At 46.9% G+C, this 12883-nt stretch overlaps 1 protein-coding gene across 1 annotated transcript in view; it reads right to left on the bottom strand.

Moving 5' to 3' along the window:
- The window catches only part of UBE3B (ubiquitin protein ligase E3B), a 73774-nt gene that overhangs the window by 11635 nt on the left and 49256 nt on the right, over window positions 1-12883 (bottom strand). Inside the window, exons 20-22 of the mRNA XM_082273726.1 lie at window positions 7065-7241; window positions 279-389; window positions 58-195 (exon numbers count right to left, since the gene is read on the bottom strand). Coding sequence (XP_082129852.1) covers window positions 58-195; window positions 279-389; window positions 7065-7241 — 426 coding nt within the window. The remainder of the gene's footprint in view (window positions 1-57; window positions 196-278; window positions 390-7064; window positions 7242-12883) is intronic.

Here is a 12883-nt window from a genome sequence, read left to right as displayed (position 1 = left end):
GAATGACAATCAGTTTCAGCTACTTCACAACGCATTGTAGTATTATGTAGTACTGACCTTGATGGATGTCAGGTTCTTATAAAACTCAGAGTCCAGTGAAGGTAGCTCATCCACTGAGCTATAAAATATGCTGTGATGATGCCCTAGTAGCTGGCTCAGGAAGAATGAAGCAAAGGGGACATCTACTACAATACCCTAAAATGAGAACATATTTAATTGTCATCTGAACAATTGTTATTATGCTTTTTTCCACACAGGCATCTCAGATGGTAACGTACCTCATACACTGCCTTTCCCAGCATCTTCCCAACAAACTCAAACAACTGGAGGTAGTTTTCATGGATATATGAACTAGGAGATGGGTATAATCTATCTCCAGTGCTTGTAGTCTGCAAAAAAAAAATAAGACATGTAGTAAAGGTAGATTACAGTATTATTAAAGCATGAGTTTACCAGTCCTTGCATGTAGTGGCTGCAATCGTTTTTTTTTAGCGTTTTTTACCTTTAATGTCACTTGGTGGTCTTGCCAGTGAAACACTTCCTGTCCTAAGGTGACAACTCTCACTCGTTATATTTTATCTATGGAGGAGCAGAACACTAGAACAGAAAGTGTGTTTGAACTACATAACAAGTCCATCCACAAAACATTGGGAGGATGTGTTCTGTAGTTCACAGAGCTGAACTAGGCAGGGCTGGTAATATTGTTGGCGATACCATTGCAGAGTACACTGAGCACAGGGCAGCACTGAATTTCTAGAAGGATCAGCAGGTATATTTTTTCACAAATGTAACAAAAAGTGATCTTTACATGCCGTAGAATCCTTATCCTAGAGTGCAGTAGAGGACACAGGAATAGTATTCAAAAACTGTGGGTTATACACAGGCTAATTTCAGGTCATTGGACACAGGCAAAAACTTTGCTGGGGCCTCCCCTAGTGACATGCTCCCCTAGTAACCCTGCCCACTCCATGAGAGTTAGGTTTTTTAGCAGGCAATAAGGAGTGACCACAGAAGAAAGAGGGGAGGGTCCTCTGTCCTATACAGTACTTCAAGATAAAAAATTTACAAGTAAATCAAAATTCCCTTGTTCTTAATCAAACAGTAAAAGATACAGGAATTGCATTTATAGACCATGGGGGGTCCTCGTGCAATGAACTGATGCCAACAGGCTCCTAAAAAATAAAGGTAAGAACCAGAAAAAAAACACTCAAGATGAGAGTTTGAAGCTCCTATCAACTGAAGTCTGAACATTCACCTGATAGAAATATGTTAACTATTTGAAGGTGCCTAATACCCAACTTCAAAAAAATCTTGGGTCAAAAAAAACCGCTGCCCTTTTAAATGTGAAAAACACATAAATAGCAAAAAACTGGATTTTGACTTACCGTAAAATCCTTTTCTCTTAAGCTCATTGACAGACCTAGGACTCATATCTTGATATCAGTAGAGTATTGCTGCCCCCTACAGGAGTAGGACACTAGGCAGAAAAAAAGTTCTGGCTACACCCATGGGCAGTCCCAGTGGGTATACCCTCTCTCTTCCTGCTATAGGATGTCAGTTATGTAACTGCTATAGGATGTCAGTTATGTAACAAAGCAGAGTCAGAGAAACCACACCAACCCAACTCAAAAATAGAGGGGCCGGTACTGCGCCTGTCAATGGGCTTAAGAGAAAAGGATTTTACGGTAAGTCAAAAATCCAGTTCTCTCTGTCGCTCATTGACAGACGCAGGACTCATATCTTGATATCAGTAGGGACGTCCCCAAGCAGTGCCATAATTGAGGGGTGGGACAGCAGAAAAAACAGTCCACAAAGCTAAAACATAGCCAACCAGGAAACATAGGACCCATCGGAACAAGAAGATGAGACCCACCTGAAAACAAACAGAACCCCCAAGGTAGACCAAGGGTCCACTCAAACAGCAGCCTACAAAACCTTGCGGCCAAAAGAGGCATCCGCAGATGCCAGCACATCAACCCTATAAAACTTTGTAAAGGTATGAACAGACAACCAGGTAGCCGCCTTGCAAACCTGAAGTACAGATGCCTGATGGCGAAAAGAACAGGAAGCACTATGTGCCAGAGTAGAGTGCGCCTTAACAGGGAAAGGAGGAACTTGACCCTTAATCGAATAAGCCTGCACCACCGTCTGCCTGATCCATCTGAAAATAGTCGCAGCAGATGCAGGCAACCCTTTTCTAGGGCCATCCCTGATCACAAAGAGCGAATCTGACCTACGAAAAGAGTCAGTAGTTGCCAGGTACACCCTGATTGCCCGAACCACATCCAAAGTGTGCAGTACAAATTCCTTAGGATGGATTGGATTAGGACACAAGGAAGGCAACACAATATCTTCATTTAAGTGAAAACTGGAAACCACCTTCAGAAGGAGGGACGGATCTGGATGAAGAACCACTTTATCCCTATGAACCACCAGATAGGCGGGGCGACAGGACAATGCGGCCAGTTCTGACACCCCGCGTGCAGAAGTAATAGCCACCAAGAAGGCCACCTTCTGGGATAAGGTAAGTAGGGGAATTTCCCTAATATTTTCAAAGAGAGGTTTCTGGAGAACCGACAGCACCAAATTAAGGTCCCAGGGTGGCAATGGGAGGCGCACTGGAGGTACCAGGTGCAGCACCCCCCTGGATGAAATTTCGCACCAGGGAATGAGTGGCCAGCGGCCTCTGGAAGAAAATCGCTAAGGCAGAGACGTGACCCTTGATAGTTCTCAAAGCCAGCTTGCTCAACTCCCCGTTGAAGGAAGGCCAAGATCCAAGCCACCGAGTAAGAACGTGGTGGAACCCCAAGGGACTCACACCACACAATATACGACTTCCACGTACGATTATAGATCTTCCTAGAAGTCGCTTTCCTCGCTTTAAGCAGGGTAGGAATAACTGAAGCAGACCATCCCCTGTCCTTCAGCACCTGGCTTTCAACAGCCAAGCCGTCAAAGCCAGCGACCGTAAAGCAGGATGGAAGATTGGCCCCTAAGACAGTAGATCCTCCCTGAGAGGAAGTCGCCATGGAGCGTCTGCGACTAGCTTGACCAAGTTGGCGTACCAGGCCCGACGAGGCCAGTCCGGAGCCACAAGAATGACTGGAATTCCTTCCGCCTCTATCCTGCGAAGAAGTCTCAGTAGCAACTTGAGAGGAGGAAAGGCATACAGCAGCTGATACTGCCCCCATGGGGCCACCAGTGCATCTGTGGCATCTGCCAGAGGATCCCGGGAGCGGGCTACAAACCTCTGCACTTTCCAGAGATTTTATGGTGATCTCCAAATTTGTCAGCAGAGCCTGTGGAGACTCCGCACAGAGAAGGAGGTCGTCCAGGTAGCCCAGGACCGATATTCCTGACTAGGCAGAAAAAAACGGACATCCTATAGCAGGAAGAGAGAGGGAATACCCCCTGGGACTGCCCATAGGTGTAGCCAGAACTTTTTTTCTGCCTAGTGTCCTACTCCTGTAGGGGGCAGCAATACCCTACTGATATTAAGATATGAGTCCTGCGTCTGTCAATGAGCGACAGAGAAAATATATATTAAAAGTAAGGCACTGTTTAATTATATGTGCATGCGTAAATGTGCAAAAATTTAAACAGGAAAAATAATATGTTCCAATCTCCTATGGACTGACTAACCAAAAAAGTTCATATAATTATATGCGACACTACCTACAAAGTGTAGCTGTAAAGTGTCAACGTGCATATATTTCATACATAACAATAACACAATATGATTAATATACATAAATAGCAATGAATTATATATTAAAATATAGATAAAGAAGTAAAGAATATATTGTGAGTAGAACAATTTCACAAATAGATAAATTTAAGATAGATGAATATAGTTCATGTGTTGTAAAAATAGAGGTAAATGGTCTGTCCAGCACCGTTACTGAAGAGTTAAACCCTTATCCGCCTCAAGAGCCTTGGATGAGTGTTTAACTCTTCAGTCAAGGTGTTGGGCAGACCATTTACCTCCATTTACTGCCTCTTGAACCTGTGGGTCTGTGTATGGGACCTTAAGGAGGCAACTGTGTCTCGAAGAAGGAAGAGCTGTGTTCAAGTTGAGACTCAGGTACTCCAGGCAGTGTGTTGGAAATTGGGGGGGAGAAATGATGACAGATCTTGCTGGTTCAACCTTGAAAGGTGACACATGGTAATCTGCTCACAGATTTTAAGCCCAGAATGGGGTTGATGCCTCCATTTGGCTTGGTGACTCAAAAAGGTTTAAATAAAAATCTTTTAAACTTTACTTTGAGGGAACTAGTACCACCACCCCTTGTGATTGAAGTTGGCATAAGGCTGCCAGTAGATCTACTTGCTTTTAAGCTGATGCTGGCAAAGCAGAGGGTAGGATCCAGAATGCCAATAGATGGGGAAGCCCCTACATTGTGAGGGGAGCTTCTAGGTTGGCTTGATGGGCTTAGGGGGTCCAGAGATTGTGACAAAAAGAACTGCTAAGCCTTCGATTGGAAGTTAACACTTGGGGAGAGCAAAAATGTTCCTTTAGTTAGGTAGTAGCCATAAAGTTAGCCATAAAAGCAGAAGACTAGGCATTTTTTATGTAGTAGGAGTACCTTTATATCAGTGACTTCCTTGATTTTTATAGTGCCAAAAGTTTGAGCAGCGCTTAACCACTTGAGGCAGACAGTACAGGTACAGTACAATTTAATACAGAAGGAATCAGAGGGCCCTGCTCATTACAGCTTTTAGAAAAAAATAAAAAAACAGCATGTGCACAGAAATAAGTGATATTCTACAGATTTGGTGAATTGCATTCTCTGGGGGATCCACACAAAACAATAAGGCCAAAGGCATCAGCTAAAATTACATAGCTAGCCAGGTTAAAAAAAAAACACACAAGTCCATCCAGCGCAGCGGTTCTCAACCTGTGGGTCGCAGGACCCTTTCACAGGGGTTGCCTAAGACCATCGGAAAACACATATTTCCAATGGTCTTAGGCAGGGAACGCACCGCCGCACCGGCACCTGAAAAAAAAAATGCGGACATGTCGCTACTGACATCCGCTACTCCATAGAAGTGCATGGAGCATCTGATCAGGTCTGCCAGAAAAACTGACAGACGGACCTGATTGGAAAGCCTGTGTGATAGGGCCCTTACTGGTTCTATTAAAATATTCTCCAGGAGAATCTCCTGTACCATGCCCGCAGCACTGCATCTCCTGTACCCTGCCTGCCGCACTGCCTCTCTCCTGCATCATGCCCACAGCCCTGCATCTCCTACATCATGCCCACAGCTACTGCATCTCCTGCACCATACCTGCGGCCCCTGCATCTCCTGCACCATGCCTGCAGCCCCTGCACCATGCCCGCAGCCCCTGCATCATGCCCCCAGCCCCTGCATCATGCCCCCAGCCTCTGCATCTTCTGCACCATGCCCGCAGTCCCTGCATCTCCTGTACCATGCCTGCAGAATTGCATCTCCTGCACCATGCCTGCAGCCTCTGCATCTCCTGCACCATGCCTGCAGCCCATGCACCATGCCCACAGCCCCTGCATCATGCCCCAGCCTCTGCATCATGCCCCAGCCTCTGCATCTTCTGCACCATGCCCGCAGTCCCTGCATCTCCTGTACCATGCCTGCAGCCCCTGCATCTCCTGCACCATGCCTGCAGCCTCTGCATCTCCTGCACCATGCCCGCAGCCCCTGCACCATGCCCGCAGTCTCTGCATCTCCTGCACCATGCCCGCGGCCCCTGCATCTCCTGCACCATGCCCGCAGCCCCTGCATCTCCGGTACCATGCCTGCAGCCCTGCATCTCCGGTACCATGCCCGCAGCCCCTGCATCTCCTGCACCATGCCTGTAGCCCCTGCATCTCCTGTACCATGCCCGCAGCCCCTGCATCTCCTGTACCATGCCCGCAGCCCCTGCATCAATTTGTAAAAATGAAAATACATCCTGCATATCAGATATTTACATTACAATTCAAAACAGCACCAAAATTACAGGTATGAAGCAGCAACGAAAATAATTTCATGGCTGGGGGTCACCAGAACATGAGGAACTGTATTAAAGGGCCGCAGCATTAGAAAGGTTGAGAACCACTGATCTAGCACAATCAATAAAAAAAAAAAAAAAATAATAATAAATAAAAAAAATGAAAACACAACCATAAATTGTTCTAAGATAAAAAAAAGTTCCTGTTCTACATTCATTTTTTTGCCCAGTTGGTGACACTCTGGCTAGACGTAGCAGCGATTGCAGGCTGCAGAGCTTGACCTGCAGTAAAGCCTTAAAAAAGGGCTTTCAATTCCCTATCAACAGAGAGTTAATTAAGAACTGAAATGGCAGGATCTACTTCCACAACGGTACTTTTTTACTGTAGTTCCTTTTCCATAGGCTATATTTCATGAATAGTGAATATCCTTTCAGGATTGGGTCAGTCCTCAAAGTACACATTCAATTTGTAATTGGATATAAAAAGTCTTTTTTTCTGACTTTGCCAGCCTCTTAATATCCATAGGGGCGTGTTTTGCCTATGGAGAATCTGCTACAGTGTGAGTGTTCTAATCGCTTTCCTCATACCATCCTCAAAGAGATATGAAGGTTCCATCTCTGATTAAGGAAGAGAGTCAGAAAGGAGGGGAGAAGTGTAATGTTTATGGTGTCTGGAAGCCAAAGGTTAGGAAGGCTGAAGGTTTTCCAAAGAATTCACAGTGGCAAAAAAATTTGCTTTTGTCAGACAGGCCACGTTTTGTGCGCTTGATATGGAAAAGAGAAAAGAAAAGACATCTTCAAAGGAGAAGAAGTCATCACCTAATGACAAACAACTGGAGTATCATGGAGGCGGTGGGGTTTTGTAAATCTACCCGTAGGGTGGCCCTAGCAAATTTTTGCCGTTGTCCAATTACCTGAAAGTAGCCTGCATATAATCTAAGGTTTTTAATTACAACTATATTGATCTGTACTGTACCATTAGAATACACTTTTAATGATATATTTAATGGCCCAAAATGGAGCAAACACCACAAGTTCACTGTTAGGTTTCACAGACATAATATCAAACTTGAGTACCTGGGTAGAATTGAAATACCTTAAACAGATTCAGTGCTGGATCAAACACCTTCTTTATAATTTCTTCCAAAAATTCCTTAAAAACTCCATCTTGGTCTATTCCAGCTTCATCAACCCCAAGGTCATTGACAAATTTTACTCTGATGACACCTTTCATGGCATTCTGCGACAACTGCCTCAGCTGGTCATAACCATCCTATAAAATGAATAGAGCAGTTATTGTTAGAAACAGCATACTGCACAAGTAAGCTATAAATATGTTTTCGGATCTGGAAATACATTGTTTCCTTTCTTATACTTATGCATTCTATCCAACTATAGTCATCATCTGAAACACAAGAATACGTAACAAAAGGCTAATGTAGGTCAGGTTAGGTCAGATGAGTTTGCTGGCCAATCAAGCACAGTGATACCATGATCATTAAACCAGGTATTGGTACTTTTGGCATTTTGGGCAGGTGCCAAGTCCTGCTGGAAAATGAAATCAGCATTCCTGTAAAGCATGAAGTACTCTATAATTTCCTGGTAAAGGGCCGCGCTAACTTCGGACTTGAAAAAAACACAGAGGACAGAGCAGATGACATGGCTCCCCAAATTATCACTGAAACTTCACACTGGACCTCATGCAACTTCACTCTTCCTCCAGACTCTGGGACCTTGATTTCCAAATGAAATGCAAAATTTAATCTAAAAAGAGGACTTTGGACCACTGAGCAACAGTCAAGTCTTTTTTTTGCCTTAGCCCAGGTAAGACGCTTCTGATGTTGTCCCTGGTTCAGGAGTGGCTTGACACAAGCAATGTGAAAGTTGTAGCCCATGTCTTCAATAAATCTGTATGTTGTGGCTTTTTAAGAACTAACACCAGACATTGTCCACTCCTTGTGAATCTTCCCAAATTCTTGAACGGCCTTTGCTTCACAATCCTCTCAATGCTGCAGTTATCCCTGTTGCTTGTGCGCCTTTTTCTACCACACTTTTTCCTTCCATTCAACATTCCATTAATCTGCTTGGATACAGCACTCTGTGAACAGCCAGCTTCTTTACCAATGACCTTTTATGACTTACCCTCCTTGTGGAGGGTGTCAGCGATTGTCTTCTGGACCAGTGTTTCTCAATCTGTTTTCAGTCAAGCCACCCTTTAAAAATCTTGGACATTCTCCAAACACCCCATTCTAAAATGAAAAAACTATTCTAATAGTTTTGCAGAATGCAGCAACATCCACACAAGTAGGAGACCAAACTTTAAAGGTGATTTATTCTTCTAAAGCAAATACACTTTTGCAAACTGGTACTGACTGGTATACCAATGTTTCTCTTCTCCCTCAGTTTTCCAAATCACTCAGCTAAGGTTCCCTAAAATGCTGATGAAGAGGGGCCGGGAGGGTCAAACAAGGATGCTATTCAGGTGACTGATATCCTTCTTATCAACTGGTGATGCCATTTTATGGAATATTGAGCCTGAAGTGTATATCAAACCAGGTAAAGGTACCACATCCCAAAATCAATTATCAAATAGGGGAATTTAGGGAAAAGGGGCTTATTCCCCACACCAGCAGTCCCTGGAAATGGGGATATGGGAGATGGGGGACTTTCACGGTACAATTTTATATGGGATTCATCACATTAAGAAATTTTTCCAAAATAATATTTTATTCCAAACAAAGAAACATGATCATTAAAAGGACAAAAGTCCAACATTAGTTACAATATATTGACAGACAACAGATTGGTTGGTCGAAAAATGTTATCGCTATTTATCCATTATTAGTGTCTCCCATGTTCGCCGGTGAGAGTTTTTGGTGGCTGACCGATCTGAATGGTCAGTGATTTGTGTTGTCTCTAGGTGAGCCCAAACTCGTCAGCACATATTCATATATAGTAGACATTATATCTTTGCAATTTCAAATATTGTTTTCTATGCCATATATAATATTTATCTCGTCCTATTGCTGTCATCATTCAGAGTGCGCATTTGTCCTCCTGAAGAAGCGGTCAATCCATGAAACATGTAGAGGAATGCACGCTTGAATTTCTTATGGCACTTTCGGTTTTTCAACCAACCAATCTGTTGTCTGCCAATATAATGTAACTATTGTTGGACTTTTGTCCTTTTAATGATCATGTTTCTTTGTTTTGAATAAAATAACAGAATTTTTGTAAAATCTTACCTGTAAAATTCCTTTCTCTGAGTCCTCCGACAGTCGCCGCCTCTTCATATTCGTCACATATGGGGTATTAGACTTTGCTCCGAAGGAGTAGCTAGGCAACAGAATATGTTAACATTAAAGCTTTTAACATATCCCACCCTCAAGGGGTGGTCCCCTCAGTCAATACCCTCCTACTTCCTGCAACCATATCTCAGTTTTAGTGGAATAGCAGTAGAGTATACAACCAAACCCCAAAAGAGGGGCGGGGGCGGCGACTGTCGGAGGACTCAGAGAAAGGAATTTTACAGGTAAGATTTTACAAAAATTCTGTTTTCTCTTACGTCCTCCGACAGTCGCCGCCTCTTCATATTCGTCACATATGGGGACGTCCCAAAGCAGTGCAAACATGAGGGGTGGGAAACGCATCCGCGCCGAAAAGGCAACGCAGTCTCCGCATCAAAGAAAGGAACCTTACCAAAGGAAGGAACCCAGCTGGGCAACAGGAAAAAACAGGTGCTCAACAGGAGCAACAACCCAGGAAAAAACAAATAACCAGGGGATAAAAAACTTATCCCAACAGCCAGTGGTCCCCACAAGGGACCCTAGGGAACCGCCGCACTAAGAACCTTGCGGCCAAAGGAAGCATCCGCAGATGCCTGAACATCTACTTTGTAGAATTTTGTGAAAGTGTGCACGGTCGACCAAGTAGCCGCCTTACACACCTGGGCCACAGAAGCCCCATGACGACAGGCCCAAGACGTACTCAGAGATCTAGTAGAGTGCTCCTTCACAGGCACAGGGGGAACCTTCCCCTGCAAAGCATAGGCCTGTTCAATGGTCTGCCTGATCCATTTGGCGATGGTAGAGGCCGACGCCGCCATGCCCTTCCGAGGACCCTCTGGAAGAACAAACAAGGAATCCGTCTTTCGAAAAGACTCAGTCGATTTAAGGTAAACCCTTATCGCTCGAACAACATCCAGAGAGTGTAATCTCACCTCCTTTGGATGTTTAGGCTTCGCGCACAGCGAAGGCAAGACAATATCCTCATTAAGATGGAATTCCGAAACTCGTTTCGGAAGAAAAGAAGGATTAGGTCGCAAGACCACCTTATCCAAATGAACAACCAGATACGGAGACTTGCAGGACAAAGCTGCCAGCTCCGACACTCTGCGAGCCGAAGTGATCGCCACCAAAAAGGCGACCTTTTTGGACAACATAGACAACGAGATCTCCCTGATCTGTTCAAAAGGAGCACGTTGCAACACAGACAGAACGAGATTCAAGTCCCAAGGGGGCAGAGGATCCCTCCTAGGAGGAACCAGATGCCGCACACCCTGAACAAAAGTGCCAACCAAGGAGTTGGAAGCCACGGGACGTTGAAACAGAACGGCCAGCGCAGACACCTGACCCTTTATCGTAGCCAGCGCCAAACGCTGATCGACACCCGTTTGAAGGAAGGACAGCACTCGGGAAACCGAGTACGTGCGGGGAGAAAATCCCCTGGACTCACACCAAGCAAAATAGGCCTTCCAAGTACGGTAATAAACCTTCCCCGAGGAAGACTTCCTCGCGTTGATCAAGGTATGAATGACCTCTGGGGAGAGACCCTTCTCCCTCAGGACCTCGGTCTCAACAGCCAGGCCGTCAAAGCCAGCGACTGTAAAGCAGGATGGTATATCGGTCCTTGAGACAGGAGATTGTCTCGAAGAGGCAGACGCCACGGGGCGTCGACCGCCAGATTCACGAGGTCTGCGTACCAGGACCGGCGAGGCCAGTCCGGTGCCACAAGAATCACCGTGCTGCGTTCCGAGTGTAACCTGCGAAGGAACCTGGACAGCAACTGTTATCGGTGGAAACGCGTATATCAGCCTGTACTGATACCACGGGGCCACTAACGCGTCCGACGCGTCTGCCCGAGGGTCGCGCGTCCTTGCCACGAACCTTCTCACCTTGTTGTTGAGACGAGACACGAACAGGTCCACATCTGGAAGACCCCACTTCGCGCACAACATCTGGAAGACAGCCGGGTGGAGAGACCATTCCCCCTGATCCAGGGTCTGGCGACTCAGATAGTCCGCCTGCCAGTTCTCCACCCCCGGAATGTGAACCGCCGTTATCGCCGGGACATGAGCCTCGGCCCAAGACAGAATGTCGGCCACTTCTCGAGCCGCTCGGGCACTCCTGGTGCCCCCTTGGTGGTTGATGTAGGCCACCGCCGTGGCATTGTCCGTCTGCACCCGAACTGGGCAGCCCAGCAGCCGGTCCGTCCAGCGATGAAGACAGAGAGTTATCGCACGCAATTCCAGAATGTTGATCGGAAGGGAGGACTCCCCCTCCGACCAAGTCCCCTGGGCGGACAGAACGCCCAGAACACCACCCCAGCCCGACAGGCTGGCATCCGTGGTGATTACCGTCCACGAGATCGGACGAAACGACTTGCCCCCGGACACCATCGGGGACTGGAGCCACCACAGAAGGTCTCTTCTGGTGCGATGACTCAACGAGATTTGAAGATCCAGAGATTGAGGTCGCCCGTCCCACATGGACAGGGCCTCCGCTTGGAGACCCCGCGTGTGAAACTGGGCAAAGGGAATCGCCTCGAAGGCCGAGACCATCAATCCCAGACATCTCATGCACGTCCGCAGAGACGAGTGCGGAACGTCCCTGAGGGACCTGACTTCCTCCTGAAGAGTTCTGAGTTTGTCTTCCGGCAGGAAGACCTTCGCCTGCACCGAGTCCAGAATCATTCCCAGGTAGGGAAGACGAACCGACGGACTCAGCGTCGACTTTGGAAAATTTATCGTCCAACCAAACTCCTGCAGAGTTTGCATCGTGACAGATAGGTCCTTCTCCAGACCCTGGCTGGTCGCAGACCGAACCAGAATGTGGTCCAGATACCCCAGGACAGAAATGCCCTGGGCCCTCAATAATGCCAGAACCGGTGCAAGCACCTTGGTGAAGACCCGCGGAGCCGAGGCGAGACCAAAAGGCAACGCCACGAACTGGTAGTGATCCTCCGCAATGGCAAATCGAAGGTACCTCTGGTGACCCTCGAAAATGGGGATGTGAAGATACGCATCCTTCAAATCGATGGAGGCCATGAATTCCCCCGGAACCAGGGCAGCCACCACCGACCGCAGGGATTCCATGCGGAACTTGCGAACCCGCACAGAGCAGTTCAGAGCCTTCAAGTCCAGAATTGGACGAACCTTGCCCTCCTTTCTGGGCACGGTGAACAGATTGGAATAAAACCCCCGAAATCTGTCCCGATGAGGCACCGGAACTACCACTCCCTGAGCCCTCAGGTCCCGCACCGCCAGGTGCAGGTCCCGTAAACGCTCTGGAGACAGTTGAAGATTTGAGGGAAAAAATCTTCTCTCCGGCCGAGAGAGAAACTCGATCTTGTAACCAGATCGAACGATCTCCTGAACCCATCTGTCCCGCACGCGGGCCAACCAGGGCTGAAGAAAACCGAGCAAGCGTCCCCCCACCCCAAAACCGGGTGAGGGCGCCCCTTCAGGCCGCACTGTTATGGGCTGCGGATCCGGATTGACCGGACTTCTGTTTACCAGACCAGGGCTTCTTCTGAGAGCCTTGACCTTTGAACGGTTTGCCCTTGTAGTGCGACCGAAAGGCACGAAAGGACCCCTGAGGGGGCCGAAAATTAGCATGCTTCTTCCCAGAAGCCCCC

This window comes from Pelophylax lessonae (genome assembly GCF_965119305.1).
Source record: "Pelophylax lessonae genome assembly, chromosome: 1".
Lineage (NCBI taxonomy): Eukaryota > Metazoa > Chordata > Amphibia > Anura > Ranidae > Pelophylax > Pelophylax lessonae.
Note: the sequence above shows the minus strand (reverse complement) of the source record. Positions and strands in the feature narration are given on the sequence as shown.